The 20,384-nt window shown below is 35.1% G+C and overlaps 1 protein-coding gene across 1 annotated transcript; it reads right to left on the bottom strand.

The window, feature by feature from the left end:
• Nucleotides 1-1,530: 1,530 nt before the first annotated feature.
• Nucleotides 1,531-18,011, bottom strand: LOC128156044 (mitochondrial-processing peptidase subunit alpha-like). Its single transcript, XM_052818006.1, has 12 exons — nt 17,935-18,011; nt 17,503-17,705; nt 15,398-15,477; nt 15,209-15,291; nt 10,934-11,036; nt 10,543-10,635; nt 9,928-10,206; nt 9,325-9,536; nt 3,252-3,342; nt 3,070-3,132; nt 2,772-2,916; nt 1,531-2,150 (listed from the first exon to the last, which is right to left on the bottom strand). Exons 1-12 carry the CDS (start codon nt 17,982-17,984, stop codon nt 1,975-1,977), a joined length of 1,578 nt encoding a protein of 525 aa, XP_052673966.1. The 5' UTR covers nt 17,985-18,011; the 3' UTR covers nt 1,531-1,974.
• Nucleotides 18,012-20,384: the final 2,373 nt, after the last annotated feature.

Raw genomic sequence — 20,384 nt, 5'->3', positions numbered from 1 at the left:
TTTCTATAAAAATGTCATCAGAAATACATCGTTTAAAATGGTGCACATTTTCATACAGAAAGTTAGGACTTGTGTTTTGACCTTGATCTTATGGTAAGAATATTTTTTCTCTATTTTGTTGTAAATAGGAACAACCTGAGATGTAGTTGTTGTGTTGTTCTTGCCTTTTCTGTCTGGATATAAAATTTCTCAATCTATTATTTAAGATTTTACATTTCAAATGTCACCAAAAAATTATAGGATTATCTATAAACATTAGCCTTGCATTTTGTTCAATAAATAACCAACCATATTGTTCAATAAATAAACCATATTGTTCAATAAATAACCAACCAATATCCACAATGAAAAAAACATGATTAAGGAATCCAGTCATTAAGGTCTTCCGTTGGAAACAAAAGACCTTATAGTGATTGTAGTGAGGGTTTTTTTCTTTCCTTCTTATTATTTCCCCCTTTTTATCGGCAGAATAACTCCGAGATGACTGAATAGATTTTCCTGAAATTGTTAGGAATGATAGATATTATTAATATCGCGGGGCGTTTTTGTTTTCATTTTTTTTAAAATTCATTACCGGTCGTCAGTTTCCTGTCCCGCTACAAAAAGCTTCTCACCTCAAGATCTTAGAAACGATAAAGACTTCAATATCCCAACGTTGTGGAATTATAGACCTTTAGTTGTAGCTGTGTTTAAACTACATGTATTTTGTTTTATCGTCGTAACTTCCGGTCGACATGTCTTTACATGGATAATAGATCTAGATATTTGATTACAGATGTGTTTAACAGGTTTCATATTAAAACGTCACTTCTGGTCCTCACCCGCAGGGTTTAAACAAATCAAGTTGTGTACGAGTTTAACTGTCTTTTCTTTGACAGTTTGAGTCGATAAAAAATTATGTACGATAGGCAAAAGTTCAAGAAATGCTAACTTTTATTTTCATTGGGCACTTCCGTGTGTCCGTTTCCTGTCCCGAGACAAAGAAACTTGTCTCCCCGAGATCTCAAAAACTATAAAGACTAGAACAATCAAACTCTGTGGGATGATAGACCTATAAATGAAGATGTGTTTAAACTATTTTTCTTCCTTCCTCTTAACTTCCAGTCGCCACCATAAGTACTTCAAATACTGATTTTTTTCTTCAATTTCTTTTTTACATGGAATGAATAAATCAGTACAAAACCTTACATATGTCATCTACTCAATGTTAAATAAACAAGCAAATTTTACTTCCAGTTATTTATCTTAAATATCTCAGGTATCTTTTTTTTCAAATTCTGTTCCTGTGAGATCTCAAAAACTGTAAGAGAAACTTTATCGATGATAAAAATTTGACTCCGGTCATTTCAAGAAGTTTTCCAATTTTTTTTTTCATTTCCGTTGTTCTAAAAGAAAAATAGCAAAAATGCAAATTTCATTTACAAAAAATATTATATTCATGACTTTTTTCTACATAAGAAAACCCAATTTCTTACAGTTTTCTTCACATTTATAAAAATGAAGATATTTTTGTTGCTATAGCAATAAGAATCTAGTTTTATCTTTATTATTGTTTAAAATATAAGATTGAGATTTACATTTTGTAAATATGTTCCAAGCATTATCGTAGTCACACATCTTCAGCCTTCTCTCTTTATATTTCTCATACATTGCTTACATGTTAAAGTTCATGTACCAGTAGCTAAAATCAATATTGCTTTGATTAAAACTTTATGTGGGCAAAATCACTTAGTGCTCCAATCTTTAATATAGAGGGCACACATATATTGATATAAAATTAACAGCCTACTGCCACTCCTTATGTCATCAATAAACAACACTGTAAATAAACACGAGTCAATGACGAAAACATAAACAGCTATGAGAGTAGCTGAAAATAAATGTATATTTCCAAGCAATGAAGAACACCTCAATAGGTAAGACTTCCCAGGTAAACATAGTCTTCTCAGGCAAAATGCTGTTCATCTTAAAACATTATCGAAAGAGGGAAGCAAAAGATTTTCTGTTCCTAATAATTTTTCCCTCTGCTAAAATCTCCTGAAACTTTTCATATGGTGGCAGTTTATCTAATGTTCCATATGCGGCCACAGATGGTTTTGTTCGAAGCATTTTCTTGGCCACTCGTTGTAAATCCTCCTTTTGAACTTTTTCTGCATAAAAAAGAAAGACAAATTTAACATATAAAACATAGGGTAGTTTATAACTAAAACTCAGTTGAGTATTTTTCTCAAAAATAAAATGTACAATTTTTTTTCAATCTACACCAAATTCTAACAAACAACCACATAAACTTATTTGTTTTCAAGTTTGAAAAATAACATTTATTTAACGACGAGGCCTGAAGCCAGATAATATACAATAATTTGTAGGACCTGGAAATAGAAATATTGGCTGCCTTAGGTCAAAGGCAATATATAAGATATCTGTTGAATCCTAGGCTAGTCTATAGGAATCCTCAGTTAGGATATAATATGACTTTGGTTTCATTTAATAGTAAATGACCATTCATATCAGACTGCACTTTGGCTATTTTTTGTAAATATATCAATTTGTTGTATTGTGTTTGTCACAAATTCTTATGTTACACATGCAAACAAGTCATCATTAAGATTGTAAGACCAGTCAAACTAGCATCAATTTGCCGGACTTTCATTAGTAAAAATATATATAATATAAAGGGTATAAGGGTAGATTCACAATAAAACATCTAAAAGACACTAAGTCTTGTTTTCATAATTGGCTGCAATGCTCAGTAAAAGTTCTGTGTGTACCTATTTCCTGTAGGTAGAACTGGGCAGGGTTTCTAGATCCTCGACTCAGAACCTGTCTGCCGACGTCTTCGAACACCATGGGACGTGTTTCCAGGTTGTACATCAGCAAGGACTGGAGCTGTTTTTTGGCACGGTCTAATTCCTCCTGGAAAAGAATATCATATAAAGGCTAACATCAACAAACTTAGTAAGGTCTATCGATTTTTGCAAATGACACATCAAAAGCCATCTATCAATACATCATAATTACATGTTACTATATTAACATATAATAAATAAATACATGTAAGACACTTACTTTGGATATTTGCTCTGGAGTTCTTAGGAATTCTGATAATACTACAAGTGCCAACTCTTCCAACTGAAAAAAAAAGTAATATTAAATAAAGAATCTACCTCAAATCCTGAAACCTATCACACAGTTGAATCAATACAGGATTCTGCACATGCAGAAGTTGTATTTTAAATCTTGACATGTACCTGACTGGGATGGGCACTGGACATAATGCAAAAGACCCCGGAGTCTTCATACACGTGGTTCATGGCCACACAGCCAAACATCCAGTGGTGTCTGTTAATGAATAAACCAATATCATATTTATATTCAAAGAGTAAAACTGTATAACAAATGAATCCTAAAATATTTATATATATGCTTTGAATTTATTTATTTATTAGATATCACACTACTGGTACTGTACCAGTTATCGGCTAAGACCAGTTATCGGCTAAACTGAGGGTTCGGGTCTATAGTACGCGAATATCCGAGATTTTTTAATTCAGTCATCTGTTTCTAATAAAGAAAAGTAAGTTTGCTTGAAAACTTTCTTCAATATGTTTTAAACATGAGCTTTAACGATCATTGTTTACCGCTGATTTACATCTTTGCACTTTCAGCTGTGGGGGAAGTGACGCAATAAGTTAAAATTAGAATATGACCTCTTTGTGATACATAATTATATCCCTTCTTTGATTTGAGATATAATATCAATACATATAACATTTATAAAGAAAAGGAACTCACTAAATTCCGAGAGATTCATGGCGCAGTTGAACGCCTGATTGTATAATTATGCATTGATTAGCGTACGATTGTGTGTATTACCGTATGATGATAAAAGAATAATTTTATGAGTTTAATTATGTATAATAACCCCTACGACCTATAGGCTGACCCCACAAGGGACATAATTCAATCAACACTTTGCAGAATATAAAATTAACATGTACAAGGATTTTACTATGTTATTATCACGAAGCTGATAACTGGTACAGTAAATCATAAAACCTAGGCAAATTCGGGGCTTGCTAAAAAGCACAGAAACAATATGTTTTGGGTTCAAAATGATGATATAATCTAACCGAATAAGGAGTTCACAATTTAAAGTATGAAAAGTTTTATTCCAATTGTAGTATATTTATATGATCTAAGGGAAGTAACTGTTTGAGTATGAATGTATGAGTATGATGTGAGTAAGAGTTATGGTTCTTTGTGTGTATTGTTTGAGAGTATCATCCGGGGATTGAGCACGGGAAAATAGCCATGCTGATGATGTGTGCGTGCGTGAGAGCATGATGTGGACTTGTATACATGTGTCATGAATAAACCTATTCGTGAATTGATTTAATTCGTTATATTCTTCACTGGCGACGAGGAGAATTTAGCCTATACAATGGCTTCGCTTATTGAACTGAATGGTGTTCAGAAGTTCGACCCAAATGCAGAACCGTCACAGTTAAACAGTCTTGGAAACGGTGGCATAGAAGTTTCGAACTTTTTGCGGTTGGAAAGGGGGTGAGTAACCCTGAACAAAGAAAAGCTTTACTGTTACATTGTGCAGGACCAGAAGTTCAGGATATTTATTATACGCTGAATGAAGTCCGTGCAGAGCAAGAAGATAGTGTGTATACCGTGGCTGTCAAAACGTTAAATAAACATTTTGAAAACAAAGTGAATGTTCCATATGAACGGTACGTATTCCGTAAGATAACACAAAGTGATAAAGAGACTGTAGAACAGTTTATAACGAAACTTAGACAGCAAGCAGTATATTGTGATTTTGCAAATCAGGATGAGCAAATTCGGGATCAGGTGATTGAAAAGTGCAGGTCTCATAAAATCAGAGCTAAGTTGTTAGAGAAAGGAAAAGACTTAACACTGGAACAGTTGAGGACAATAGCTGCGACATTTGAAATGACAGAGGCACAGGCAAGACATATGGATACCGAATTAGTGGCATCAATAAATAAAATTCATGGACGTGGGCCTAAAACAGAGAAACCAAGACGTACTGGTAGATTCGAGAACAGAAAGTATGGAAATAAGTGTTTTCGTTGTGGACGAGAAGGACACTTAGCCAGAGATCCATCTTGTCCGGCAAAAGATAAGGAATGCAGGAAATGTGGAAATGTGGGACACTTCATGAGCTGCTGCTTAACGAAGCCAAAACAAGGAAAACGTATGGCACAGAAATCTCAGAGAGGAGGACAGATTCATACAGTAGAGTCGGAATCTGATTCAGATGTGTTTGCATTTATTCTGAAGACATCGGACAAGTCGTCAGACAAAGTTACGGTCAGTCTTGGAGGACATCCAGTGGAATTCGTTATTGATAGTGGTGCATCAGCCAATATTATAGACAAAGAACTGTGGGAAGTTCTCAAGAAGAAACGCCTAAAATGTTATTCTGAAAAGTGTGAGAAGAAACTCTATGCATATAGTTCTACAGAACCACTGAAATTGTTAGGAAAATTTCGAACACATACCTTGATCGAGGAAACAGGCAATGGTAGTGAAGAAGAATTCTATGTGTTGAATGGAAAAGGACCAGCACTGCTAGGCAAAGATACCGCTACGAATCTAGGAGTTCTTAAACTTGGTGTCAACAGTGTACAATCATTTGACATTGTTCGTGAATACCCAGAGTGTTTCCAAGGAATAGGAAAGCTGAAAAACTTTAAGTTAAAGCTGCATATTGATCAGGACGTAAAACCTGTTGCCCAAGCTATGTACAGGATTCCATACAGTTTGAGAGAGAAAGTTGGAGAGCAACTTGATGACCTTGAATCTCAGGATATCATTGAGAAAGTGAATTCTCCTACACCTTGGGTCAGTCCAGTCATTATTGTACCGAAATCCAATGGTGACATCAGATTGTGTGTCGACATGAGACAAGCCAATGCTGCGATTATTCGTGAAAGACACCCTATTCCGACTGTGGACGAAATACTCTACAATGTGAATGGTAGTGAAGTGTTTAGCAAGTTGGACCTTAGAAGTGGATACCATCAGATTGAGTTGGAGGAATCTTCAAGGGAGATCACTACATTTGTAACATACAAAGGCCTGTATAGATATAAAAGACTGATGTTTGGTATTTCATCAGCACCAGAAAAATATCAGCAAGTGATTTCACAAGTATTTCATGATTGTGAGGGAGTACAAAACATTTCAGATGATATTGTGATCCATGGGCGTGACAAAGCAGAACATGATAAAAGACTTCGTAAAGCATTGCAGAGAATTAAAGAAAAAGGACTTACGCTGAACCAAGCAAAGTGTGAATTTAGCATGAACAAAATAACATTCATGGGTCATGTGATGTCTAAGAATGGTATTGGGCCAACAAGTGACAGGATCAAGTCATTACTGGATGCAAAAGAGCCAACAAGTGGATCTGAAGTGAAAAGTTTCCTTGGACTTGTAAACTTTAGTGCACGATATATACCAAACCTAGCGACTGTGTCAGAACCGCTGAGGAGATTGACAAAGAAGAATGTGAACTTTGTATGGGGACGTGAACAGAAGAAGAGTTTTGATACGTTGAAACGTTGTTTGTCAAATGTGGAAACTTTAGGACACTACAGGTTAGATGCAGAAAAAACACAGTTAGTGACAGATGCTAGCAATGTAGGCCTTGGAGCAGTCTTACTTCAAGTGCACAAAGGTGAAACGAGAGTCATCTGTTATGCAAGCCATACATTGTCCGTGGCAGAACGCAATTATTCGACAACAGAGAAAGAAGCTCTGGCAGTTGTGTGGGCATGTGAGAAGTTCCATATTTACTTGTATGGTGTAGAGTTTGAGCTGATTACAGATCACAAGCCATTAGAAGTTCTTTATGGAAGAAAATCTCGACCAAATGCACGAATTGAACGCTGGTTGTTGAAACTTATGGCATACAATTTCAAAGTGCGTTACTTACCTGGACATGAGAATATTGCAGATGCATTGTCACGTTTGGTGGAAAACAAACCTGTGGAAAACAGTAACTCTGTGGAGACTGAACAATATGTGAAATTTATAGCGAGGGAAGCTACGCCTCATGCATTGTCTACTCGAGAAGTAGAAGAAGTTTCAAAGAGGGACGAAGAACTTGTCAGAATTCGTAGATTCATTAAAGAAGGGGAATGGGAAAAATCGTGTGTTGACTATTTTCCATTCAGAGATGAATTTTGTTCTATTGGATACCTTGTGTTACGTGGATCTAGGATTGTGATTCCGAGAAGTCTGAGAAAACAGTGTGTTCAGTTAGCACACCAGGGGCACTTGGGCATTGTTGGGACAAAACAACAACTTAGGACGAAAGTTTGGTGGCCTGGTATGGACAAAGAAGTGGAAAAGTACGTGAAATCATGTCAGGGATGTCAGATTACTAGTGCATATCCAAAACCAGAGCCAATCAGTCCAACACCTTTACCGACGGGACCGTGGCAAGAGTTGGCAATTGACTTACTGGGACCATTAACATCAGGACAATATGTGTTAGTTGTAGTGGACTACTTCAGCCGTTATTATGAAATTGAAATTACCAAAGACATTACAAGTGAGAAAATCATTGATGCTCTAGAGGGAATGTTTTGTAGACACAGAATTCCATATCAAATTACATCTGATAATGGACCACAATTCAAGTCTAAGTTATTTGAGGATTATTTGACAGATAACTGCATCAAACACAGAGCAGTTACACCATTACATCCGGCTGCAAACGGGGAAGTTGAACGTCAAAACCGGTCATTGATGAAAAGGATTAGAATTGCACAAGCAGAATCTAAGGATTGGAAGAAAGAAATCCGGAAATACTTGTTTGCATATCGAACAACTCCACACAGTACAACTGGGGTGTCACCTGCAGAATTGATGTTCCGCCGTAAACTGAGGACAAAATTACCGCAAGTAGAGAATCTACAAGAAAATGTGTTTGATGAAGAAATGCGAGATAAGGATGTGTATTCAAAGTACAGAAACAAGCTGTATGTTGATGAGAAACGTGGTGCAGTGGATTGCGACTTAGAGCCTGGAGATTCAGTCCTTTTGAAGAAAAAGACAAAATGGACACTCCGTACCATGCAGAGCCATATACTTTGGTACAGAAAACTGGAAACAGCTGTGTTGTTGAATCACCAGAAGGAGTCACATTGAAGAGGAATAGCGAGTTTGTGAAAAAGTATCAAGAACCGGGAACTTCCGAAAGTGATGTGTCCGATATTCCAGAGACTTACAGTGAACCGATCATTGTATCCGCTGATACATGTGATGAAGGACAGCCTTCTGTGAGGGAACCTATCGCAAGAAAACCAACAGAGCCAGTCTTGAGAAGGTCAACCCGTGTAAAGACAGTTCCGCAACGTTTTAAGGACTTTAAAATATGAGCCGTGTTCGTGTGTTTCCGTGTGAAATTATTTGTATCATGGACTGTGAACTGTGACTGTCTTTGTAAATTTTGTAAACTCTTTATAATGGACAGTAATCTTATTAAGAATGAGAAATCTGATTATTAATATGTTTTTCAGTATAATAGTTAAATCTTGCAAAGGGGGGTATTGTAGTATATTTATATGATCTAAGGGAAGTAACTGTTTGAGTATGAATGTATGAGTATGATGTGAGTAAGAGTTATGGTTCTTTGTGTGTATTGTTTGAGAGTATCATCCGGGGATTGAGCACGGGAAAATAGCCATGCTGATGATGTGTGCGTGCGTGAGAGCATGATGTGGACTTGTATACATGTGTCATGAATAAACCTATTCGTGAATTGATTTAATTCGTTATATTCTTCACCAATATATCAAGAAATAAGGAAAAACGAAAAGAAAACATAAAATTATAGCCGATAACTGGTAGAGTGCCAGTATGGTGGTAATTATTTCTGCAATGCATGCGTAATGGTTAAGTGTACTTTATTTTTAACAAAGTATATTTAATGCTTCAAATTAAGGAATATCAATTCTATTTCATAAAAAAAAAACCCAGGCATCTAAGCTTGCAATAAACATATATACTGTGCCAATTAATGTATATCAGTAGTTCTTACTATTAAACCGCACAATCTTAATATTTCATAGATTATCATATTATTCATCAACAAGAGAGAACACTCAATTTATACTAAAGTAATTCAAAACGTAAACAGTATCAGATATTCTGGGACACCCTGTATAAATAAATTAGATGGAAACACAGGTGCACATGTATATACCTGTATACTCAAAATAAATCAGTATACAAAGAAGATATTAAACAGTCCACAGGTTGCCCCTTTGTGCTTACCTGTTCAGTACATTTGTGTAAAGTCGGGTGTACATGCCCTTCCCTGGGCCCCCAGCAGAGAAGGCATTACCCCCACCAAGCATCATGTTGAGCACACAGAATGCAATGAAGTCGTCATCATTATGGGAACAGCTCTCCAGGCCGATAACCAAGTGAGCAAGCTCGGGGAATGGATTGGGGCCCTGGCTCACGTTAGATAAGTCTTTCTCAATCTGAATAGAAAGAATTTACGCTTAAAAATCTTAAAGTCATGCCTTGGTAATGGTGAATAACTTAATATATGGCTTGTGCACAGCCTTAATATATCTGCTGCTTAGGCTGATTTAATAGGGCATGAAATTATCACTTCAATTAAAACTTTTTTCGAAAATTTTATTACAGTGTTAAGTGATATGGCTGCTAGAAATTCAAAAACTCAGTTTTGTTGTCTGAAAAATGCTTAAAAAATCTTAAGAAAATCAAATTTAAAGGCAGCTGTATGCAACAGTTGCAATTACTGCAAAACAGAACAGAAAGACATCTTAGTACCAGTATATACAAATACAATGTACAAGAATAACAGTTCATTGATTTTGTTCACTCTCTGATCAAATGTTTACTTACAAGCATTTTTCCTCCTGTATATTGGGACACAGAGTTGTCGACAGATTTACTTGGATCCACTAGGGATGGGTTTTCTATCCAGATAGGGGTCTTCTTTACAAAAATGTCCCTTGCCATTTCAACAAGTGTATCATGCTCCATCCCCACCCCACAGAGCACCATTCTGGAGGGGTCATGAAAGTTTTTCATAAAGGAATACATTGATTTTGTGTCTATCTTATCAATGTTCTCCTTTGGACAAATTTTGGGCAGACCTAATGTGTTATCTCGATAGGCTGCCTGAAATGTAAAAAAAATCACAATGCAACTAGTTATTTGTCATAGGAATGCATCTTCAGAAATCTTCAAAATATAAGTTTATAACTCAGCTAATACCGTAATACATGTATAGGCATACAGACAAATATGACAGTAAAAATGGTGATGACCAATGTATGCCAATGAGAATTTGACAAATCTTTTTATTTTCAAACTAAAAATAAATCTATCTTAAAAAAACTATGAAAAACAAATTGGCTTGCAACACTATTAAGTGATGATTAATATAATATATAAATATTATGGTACAACTTTTATAATACAAGTGCAATGCTATTGGGGCAAAATGAAGCATACCGCATGAATCAGCTCTGTCATGAGTATATCTGGTTGTGGACTTGATTCAATGTTCTCCAGATCAAAGGCCACCGCCATTCGACAGTAATCAATCTGTCAACAAACACGTTAAAGGAATTATAGTGTAAAACAGGAAAACGCACAATAAACAAATACTATTACAGGAATAGTGTAAAACAGGGAACAGATAGATTTGATAAGAAAAAGAAATGTTAAGAAAACCTGTAAGATTCATTCATTAAGTTTTTTAAAAGTGAAACTCTTTGTATGCATACAAAAAGACTTCAAGTACATGTGTTAAGGATCTAGATAAGAAATGATTTGTGTGAGCATATATTTTTGGTTTTATACAAGCTTGCTAGTTTAACTCTACAACATAGAGTACATGTACCTGTTCATCTGAAATTACAGGCCTCATTGCAACTTCTGACAATATGTCCAGACCTTTCTCAATTCCTTCATTCTCAATGGATAGAGCATATATGACAGCATCCCTGCAACAAATGAAATAAATTTCTAATAACTATGTTTCTAAATATATATATATAGCTGAAATAAGAACTTGAAAATTTAACTTGAAATCCTCAAATGTTGATGGTATATAAGCTACAGTACCGTCAACACGGATCCCGTATTTGACCGCGTTCCCCCAGCGGTTATTCAATCCTTTCCGCGTTACACCATCGCGGTTAATTCATCGCGGTCTTCGCTGCAGCCATGTTTAAACCGCGACGGTGTGGCCTACCGTTGTACAAGGTGATCGGAGATTTTTACCTGTATGCTATTAGACAATTAGACGGCCACCTAACACTAAGAGTCATTCTATACTAGCCATGTCTGATGTATTGTTTTCATTTCACACATTAAAATGATTACGTATTTTAAATGCACGTTTTCAAAACTCCTTATCGATTATTTTAGAGATATTTAATTAAAGAATCATCTGCACCCGTAATAATTTTCATGTAACTGCTGATATACCTATCATTTCAAAAATATTTAGTCATTTTTATAATGTAATCTACATGACGGAGAGGGTTAGAACTATAAAACATTATTTTTCGATTTTTTAATGATTTTAAACATTTCCGACTACAAAAATGTTTTAATCCATATCGGTTTGTAGCTCGTTTTACGGCACTCTCTCGATGCTCAAGACAATTAATCTAGTCCGTGACAGGCACATGCTACACGGAGAACGTTTACCTACGATCAACGGCATGATATGAAAATTTTACTGAACCCTTAAAATACAAAATTATATTGACATAATTTTATGTGAGTTCAATATGAAGCTACAACACAAATATACATGTAGTATCAGCTGCGAATACCGTTTTTCGTAACCGCCCCCTCCACCTCTTCAACGTTTTAATGACTGTGAAAGTACATGTAAATTGTACTTGACTTTAGTCCCAATTGTTTAACACAAAGGTGTGAAACCATCGCATTGACGGGAAATCACTCTACGCTTATATGCACAGAATACACTGGTACATGTACATATGAGACAGGTGGATAATCCGTGTAACGAGTGACCATCAGGAATTTCATTTGTTTTTCAAACAATTTTACTAACAGTAATAACGAGAGAGAGAGAGAGAGAGAGAGAGAGAGAGAGGCTGTCGATACTCAAGACAATGAACCTAGTCCTTGACAAGCACACGCTACGCGGTGTACGTATACCATACGATCAACGGCAAAATATGAAAATTTTACTTTACCCTTAAAATATAAAAAGATATTGATATCATTTGATGTGTGTTGAATATGAAGCTACTACACATATGTCGTATCTGTAGCGAATTATAACGTTTTTTGTACCCCCCTTTCCAACGTTTAATGACTGTCAAAGTTAACTGTATTTGTCTCAATTGTTTTACACAAAGATGTGAAACCATCGCACTGACAGGAAATCACTCTTCGCTTGAACGCACAGAATACGCGAGTATGAGGCAGGTGGATATTCCTTGCAATACGTGACATCCAGGAATTCTACCCGTATATCAAACAATTTATTTAACAGTAACAATAAATAATTGTTTCATTTTACTGCCTTCTTAAACTGTAAAAGGTGTTTAACATGTCTCTTCCCCCGAAAAGAGAGAGAGAGAGAATTAGTTTTCTTTTTAACAGTGTATACGAACTAAACTTCACAAACAGTGTCAAGCATTAAATTAAACACCATAAACAGTGTTAACTACTTTATTGTTAGACAAACTTCTTTTTTCCCCGAAGACTAATAGAACGAAACTGTTTTCCTTTATCAAGGAAGAAGCACGTGGTGCAGCTCGCAGGCTGATTTGATTGACAGGTGAAGCACTGAAACTGCATATTGGATTCAATCACAATGTCTTTTATGAATACTAAACTTAGAAAAATTTTATATTAGTATATTTCAATTTAATGCAGTGGCGTCGTGGGGGGGGGGGGGGGGGGGGGCTAAAGAGCATTACCCTCTCTCTCTCTCAGTCTCTCTCTCACTCAAACACATAAAGATCGTAGATAAAATCAAGATCGGCGACACTCAATGAAGATGCCTCCTCTGTAAGATAGGTGTACGGTTAGACGAAACCGTACGCAATTTGGAGATTTTCTTTTGTCTTGAATAGGTGTGAAAACCCCTTGAGCATGTGGCTTTCTACCCTAGGTTTGTTAATCACTATACACAGGAAATGATCGCGACTTATAATTAATATACACAATGAAGGAAATGTGTACAAAAATAGTTGGTATTTGAATTTTTTTAAAAGTAACTCGAGATGTATGCATTTAATAACATGTACAACTTCCCATTGTTTTGTGATGTAACAACCTCATTCCATTTCTTGTAAAGAAATGTCTATCTTCACGCACACCAGAACGCCTAGCCATTGTTTTATGAAAATCACAGAATATACGTGTATATACACTGTATCTTTCAGGGCAACACTTAGTTTAAAACTGAATAAAACCCGTGCGATGTGAAGAATCATACACTTTTAATTATGAGTACCTTTTTCCGTTGTGTTTTAATTATGAGAACTGATTTTTCTTTGAACATTTATTTGTGAGCAATTGTTTTTATAAGGCTACAACTAGTCGGTCTACAGAGCTGGTTGAAATCAATTTTCCGAACAAATTATAATTTTCTTTATCGAAACAATGACGCTTGCTTCAGCAATTATAAAGTCGTGATTTTCCGTAATATAAGCGATTAAGCCACTTTTAAATTTTGAATGAATTTTTAACGGTTTCATAGAATAAAATAATATTGAAAATAAAAATATACATACCTGAATATTTATAAAGTAAAATATTTAATTTAAGTAAATAAGTCTTATTAATTTTACATTTTTGGGGTTAGATTTTAAAATTTAATTTAATCGTATATCGATATATCAATAAGTTAGTAAAGCATGATTTTTTCACCACCTGCGGGCATGGCTCATTTTACCTTGGATTGTACAGATAACAGCTTTAAATGATTTAAATATTACCCCAGTATTACCAAATAAACAGCAAATATAAAAAAAGAAATATTTACCTTCAAACTATGTGATTTTCTATAAAAGGATCATGATTATCTTTATGCATTTGTCGTGGAGAAAAACTTACAGTTTTTCAATATACTTATTCATCTCTGAAATATGTATTTAAATTTAGTAATTCAAACAGTTAAATTTTCATTTCTTTGAAATATATTCTATAATAAATTTAACTATTACAGAATTTAATGATTTTGGTGCTTTAAAAAAAAAAAACGTTCAGAAATTTTTATGTATTTTATTTTAGCTTTTGTCTGGTTATGTAATCATTTTCAACTTTAGATTGAGAATTAATAAAAGACACATTTGTTAACTTATATTTATGTTTAATGCATGTTATATTTTTTTAATCGAGGGAGATAACTCGTGTTCCTTTTCGATACTTTTTAACACCTGTAATCGATCGTTCAAACCGCGGGGGTGTTGTCATTATGGGTGATTGAACCGCGGGGGCACGCGGTGTTTACCTGAGACAGGTGTTTAAACCGCGTTGCAATTTGGACCGCGGGGGTGCGCGGAAAATACGGGATCCGCGTTGACGGTACTGTAATTTTCAAGTAAATGTCATACATTTAGGATGCTCTATCTATATCCTTTAGTGCAATCAAATAAAGATAATTTCTATGAAAATGATTTTCCAAAAGAAACCAACATATTTTGTATAAATGTAATTGAAATGCAGATTGATTTTTACAAGACATTAAAACAATTGTACATCATGTGGCACAGTTTTACAGAAATCACTAAGAAGCAGAAAAAGTTATTTTTCTCTTTCAAAACTGCACCAAGTCAATAGCATTTATCACTTTTACTGTCAATTTATTGAAAAGAAAATCACTTTAATTGAAAAAATGAAAAATTGAGTTTTAATTCTTTTAAAAATGCAATGAATTTAACACATCTGCGTGTCAGCTGATTGGCAAGAAATATCAATTTGTTTTGACCTTGGTTTGATCTATATTTGTAAAAAATGATAAAAATTATTGACCCAAGTGAGAGTTATCTCTCTTTCCATTTGGACAAAGTACCATAATACTAAAGAATGCTATTGTGCTTGATATCTTTTTTGGGAGTGGGGGGATTTTAAAAAATTGCTGTCAGCAGCATACAAACATCAAATTTACATTGATTATATTTACCTTGAGACTTGGCAGTCACATACACCTCCATAACTAGCTAGCACTTGTAAAATTTCATCATTGCTCTGATACTTTGTGGTTGACTATCACAAGAAAATGAAAAATTTTCAAAATAAAGATGCAAACATTCTTTAATTAATATCAAAATTTTAGTTTTAATTTAAAGGACTGAAATAAAGTAATACTAACACAAAATCCTAATTTCTCAATAAAATGAGATATGCCACTAGGATATGCAACTTCATATCTACTGCCAGAGTCGATCAAAACTGAAAAAATAAAATCATGTGTTTAAACAATACATTGCTTTTAGTCCATTAGATTTGCAAAGTTACATGTAAAGTTAAGTCAGTAACGTGCATAATTTCAAAAGTAATATCTAAATACAAAATGGCTAGTTAGTGAATTTTTGTGTTAGCAATAGTTTGGTATGAAACTGCAAGCTTGCAAGTGGCTATATACAACTGACAATAACCAACATTAACTAACTTAAGTTCCTAAACTTCTTTGATCTTTGAAAAATTGATAAGTACAATGTATTTACAATAAAAAATTTGATATTTACCCAATAAATCTAAAACGAATTAGCAGAACTGAAGAAAAGGAGATTTTTCAATAAAAATAGTTGGTATTTTACATTGATCAATAGGTTGAATAAAAACAGTGAGAAGCAGTAGTTTCATACCTACAGTAAAACAGCTTATAACGGAGTGCCAGGGACGGGTGATTCTATTTCGTTATAAGTGAAATTGGTTATATTCGTCAAGTTTACAACATATTTTATAGTCATGGGGAATGAAAATCACTTCGCTGTAAGCGTCAATTCATTGTAAGCGTGTTCGCTATAACAGTGTTTGACTGTATATAGATTTCAGGTATTATATTTCAGGTTATATTCTAAATTCAAGTTGACCAGCCATAGATCTACAGTGCCTCACATTTCAAAGAACATGCAATTTATGGTGCACAAAAAACCACAGATCAAGAGTCACCATTTTTACAATTAAACAAACCACACTAATCTGGGGCTGCTGGTGGTTTAAAGTATTTCAGAGGCAAGTAAAGTGACAACATCTGTATTGATATGTTTTGGGAATTTTTTGAAATCCAATCATTTGTACAGAATTTGTTTCAAATTAAGTTAGTAAGTCCAAAACTAAGGCAAGTTTTGTGTGCTATGAATTGCTAGAATTCTGCGTCCAGTTAGAGGCTGTGAATTTCCAGTTTTCATAATGGCACAGCTTCTGACGTTTTCCTGGCATGTAAAATATTAAAATCGTTAAAAAAGCCAGGAAAATGTCAGATATACTGGACTATCATGAGAGATTTTGGGGTGCCTCTGAAAGATATTTGGGGCGCTCGTGAAACATAATGGGGCACTCAAAAAAAATTTGGGGAGCTCATGCATGGGGCGATTGGGGTACTTTGACTTTTGGGCGAAAGAACAGTAACCCTCTTACAGATCTGCAGCTATGAGAACAAATCTATTATACCGAGCGCAGCGAGAGGCGGGTGAAGCCCGCTTTGCGAAGCGAGGATTAATGGTATCACATATATATAAGAAAATCAGTGAAAAATTAAAGTTGTATCGGGGTACTAAGGGCTGAAAAATTTTCTTCCAGCTCATGGGCGCCCCCATAATGGCCGCCATTTTGTTTTTGAAAAGTTAGTTTGATCATTGATTGACTGGTACTTATCGATGTTTATTGCCCTAAACTCGATTGAAAATGTTCCAGTGTTTCAATAGAAGGTAAATTGAATTTAAAGAAATAAAAGAGGACACCAGTTAAGTTTCAATAGTGCTTCAATCAAGAAACACGACTAGTTCTATGTATGTTTTATCAAATTATCAGATGGAAAATAAAAACATTAACATCAAGGAACTGATCTTTTAGATACTGAATAAAGTATTCAATTTTATTACCGCAGCATTTATATGAATTAAATGATAAACAATGAAAGAAGAAATTTAAAAAGTTCGGAATAATGTAACTCTCTTCAGCTATTTCCGAAGACAAAACGTGTATGTTTTATGTCTGAAACATGACGTCATAATGTAGACTGAGCACGCTACATTTAGCTAAACTTTGGCTAATGATTTGAATAGGCACCCACGTGGATCCTACTGTGTGCGTTTCAAATAAATTTTGTTCTACAACAATCAAACTCATTTACTGCACTAGTGCTGTGTTGAATCTGCGCTCGGTCCAACGGTCACACCGTTTACATCTTATATGAGTCCACCATGCTACCTGGACAATAGTAAGGCACCTATGTCATTGCATGACCATTACCTCCAAGAGTACAAAAATGTCCGAACATTTTCTGTGATGCCACTCTGAGTCCATTCTCGAGTGTTGTGACTGGGGTGTCATATGTCTCACGACTGGCAACGGCATATTTCAGTTCTGGGAAGTTGGGGAGGGGTTGATCTAACCCAATTTCATCATTAAGTCTTTGACTTGCAGAGAACTTTCTTAACTGCAGCTTTCTTGCTCTAGAAATGAAAAAGAAGAATACAGTAATTGGAAGTTGTCATGTACATACAAGAGAGAGTCAATGTTGCAACATGCAAATCACGTCACACTGTCATTGAAAAACGCAAAACCCGCTTCAAATAAAGTGGGATATAAACAGGTGCTGTTTATCTCACATAAATATAATCAAGTTAATTATTTACACCTTCATTTTAGACCGCCAGTGAAAAGTCCCGAGTGTTTTCTTACCTCGATATTCTACAACAACCTCGAACACAAGTTGACAAGAGCGCTGCCATTTTATTTTAATATTCCAAACTTCGAACCCGAAGCTTTTTTTTAAAATGTCAGGCATTTATATCGTTTTAGAAAGTGGGCATCCGACTCATCCAAAAAAAATTGACAAGAAAAAAACTTTCTTCCCAAAATCTTAAAATCCTAATCCAGGTAGGGGGTAGCTTACCTACATCTTCCTTTCAATGCAATTTTTTCCAGACTCCCAAAAAGAAGGGGGGGGGGGGGGGGGGGGATGGAGGCAGGGCAACACCATGATAAATGTAATTTCATCTTTTTGATGTGTAAATTTAAGAAAAATGACACCTTATGTTATGTGGGGTTTTTTTAACCTCATAATAAAAAAAACATGTAATCCTTTTATCTAAAATGGCACAAAATTGTTGGAATTAACATTGTCATATATACTATAATAGTTATACTTCTAAAGATATTTTTATACACTATTCATTGACATATCTTTCTCTTAAAACTATAATAATTTCATACCTGTATGTTCTGGGCCCTTATTTAGAAATAAATGTTCTGTTCTGTTCTATACCCTCTACTTGGTATATTTTTATTGAGGGACACATACATGACGACGATGCTCTCTGTAGAAAGGTATGCCCAGCCTTTATCTTCTTCATTAACAAACAGTTCATAATAATTATTTTCCGTGTTCACAGAGATGAGATTTTTTTTAGCAAATTAAACCATGTTTCAGCAATATAAAACAGAAACTAAAAGAGAAACAGAACAGTATCGTTTATAAAAAGAATTATCATCATAGTAAATTTTATCAAGTTATATGTGATACATTGATGTGTTTATTCAAAAGAAAGGTAGAAATACGGGGGGATCGGTTTTTATAAAGCTTGAGACACAGCACACAATCTTGCCATAGAAAAAAGTAGACGCTTGTCAGTATTAGTACATATATATACAAACACATTACGTTGTAATATTCATTGTAATTTGAAGACATACATATATATATACATTGTAAATTCAAGTGCCAAAATGTAATCAATATAATTATTTAGAGCAAAGGATTTTGATAGACAATATTGAAGACTATCAGCGAAAAAAAGAACATAAAAGAAATATGTCCAACACTCCAAAAATTAAAGCGTTGTTTAAGATGATGAATTAATATTTTTCTCTATGATTTTTTTCTTTCAATGAACAAATCAATTCATGTCAGATATACTGTACATAGATGATATATCTTTAGATGAATACATGTGGGTAAAATATCCGGGAGAACTGCATTTTTAGGTACGGCGTAAATATTGGACGGAATACATGTAGTAATTTAATTACGTGTAGAAGTGGTAAACATGTTAGCACACAGAGCCAGAATTTGCATAATGTAAACATTAGTTTTGTTCCAATAAAATATCGTAATTGCTACCAAAAAGCTAGTTAACAGCATTGGCAATTAAACATTTAACCTCTGTGCAGTAAAATGCACTAGGCCTAGTTTTTATAGTAGCCAGTGGGCAAACTTCTATTGTGAATATTTCCTGTACATGTCAGCCAAAATAAATAGAGATCTATACAGCAGGACATTAAAAGTGAAACCTAATGACACAATTACTCACTGGTATGACAGTGTGCGGTATGACCTAGCACGGTGTCGGTACACATACAATGTAATAATAAACGAGTCGGGGTGTTTTAAACCAACGGGGCAGCGATGTCGGAATGCTGCAGGAATAACGGAGATATCGTCCTGTGTCTGGCTAACTGTGTAATCTCTAGATACGTAGACAAGAAACTGAATGAGGAGCCAAAGAAGTGGGTGATTATTTTCGTGATCCGGGTGTGGATCGGCTATGCTGTAGACGCGGGGGCGGTGATATTTCTGTGGCTCAAACTCGGTCTCCCAGAATGGACGGACGATTACAAGGTTCCCATACTGTGTTATGTGGGCGTGGTCCTACTACTGCTTATAACACTGACTGTGGTCGCGGCCAAGAAATGGGAAGCCATAGCGAATTCATACCACCCTAAAATATGGAGATTGATATTCGTGAGTTTCAAAATGACCACATTTGTCCACGCGTTGTTTGTTTTCTATGTGGCGGATTTTCGGGAGTGGTACGGGTCCGTTACCTCCGTGATCGCTATCATCGACATGACCCTCTGTGTGTTTGAGATCCTTAGGGTATTGTTGTGTTTTTGTGAGTTTTGCCCGTGTGCTTATCATGCAGACCCCGAGGCCTCTTGTCTTTGTTTTAATTGTTTCAAGTGTAGAGAACAAGAGCGACTTAGAGCGAATCAGCAATATGTGCACGCGTAACCATTGGTTACCCAATGACCTCACGGTGTTTTTCTTGACTAATCTACTTAAAACCTTCATAAGTGCAATACAAACTCTTCTTTCAAACAACGTTGTTGTACACAACTGTATTTGAGAT

Source organism: Crassostrea angulata, chromosome 7 (genome assembly GCF_025612915.1).
Source record: "Crassostrea angulata isolate pt1a10 chromosome 7, ASM2561291v2, whole genome shotgun sequence".
Taxonomy (NCBI): Eukaryota; Metazoa; Mollusca; class Bivalvia; order Ostreida; family Ostreidae; genus Magallana; species Magallana angulata.
The sequence above is the reverse complement of the archived record's forward strand: the minus strand, read 5'-3'. Positions and strand labels throughout refer to the sequence as shown.

Bases quoted from the DNA above. Each gene is read 5' to 3' on its own strand.
- LOC128156044 (XM_052818006.1), bottom strand. From the start codon at position 17,984: ATGGCAGCGCTCTTGTCAACTTGTGTTCGAGGTTGTTGTAGAATATCG. The intron at 10,207-10,542 runs GTATGCTTCATT...TTTACATTTCAG, and splicing joins TGACAGAGCTGATTCATGCG to GCAGCCTATCGAGATAACAC. The intron at 3,343-9,324 runs GTAAGCACAAAG...ATTCATTAACAG, and splicing joins TACACAAATGTACTGAACAG to ACACCACTGGATGTTTGGCT.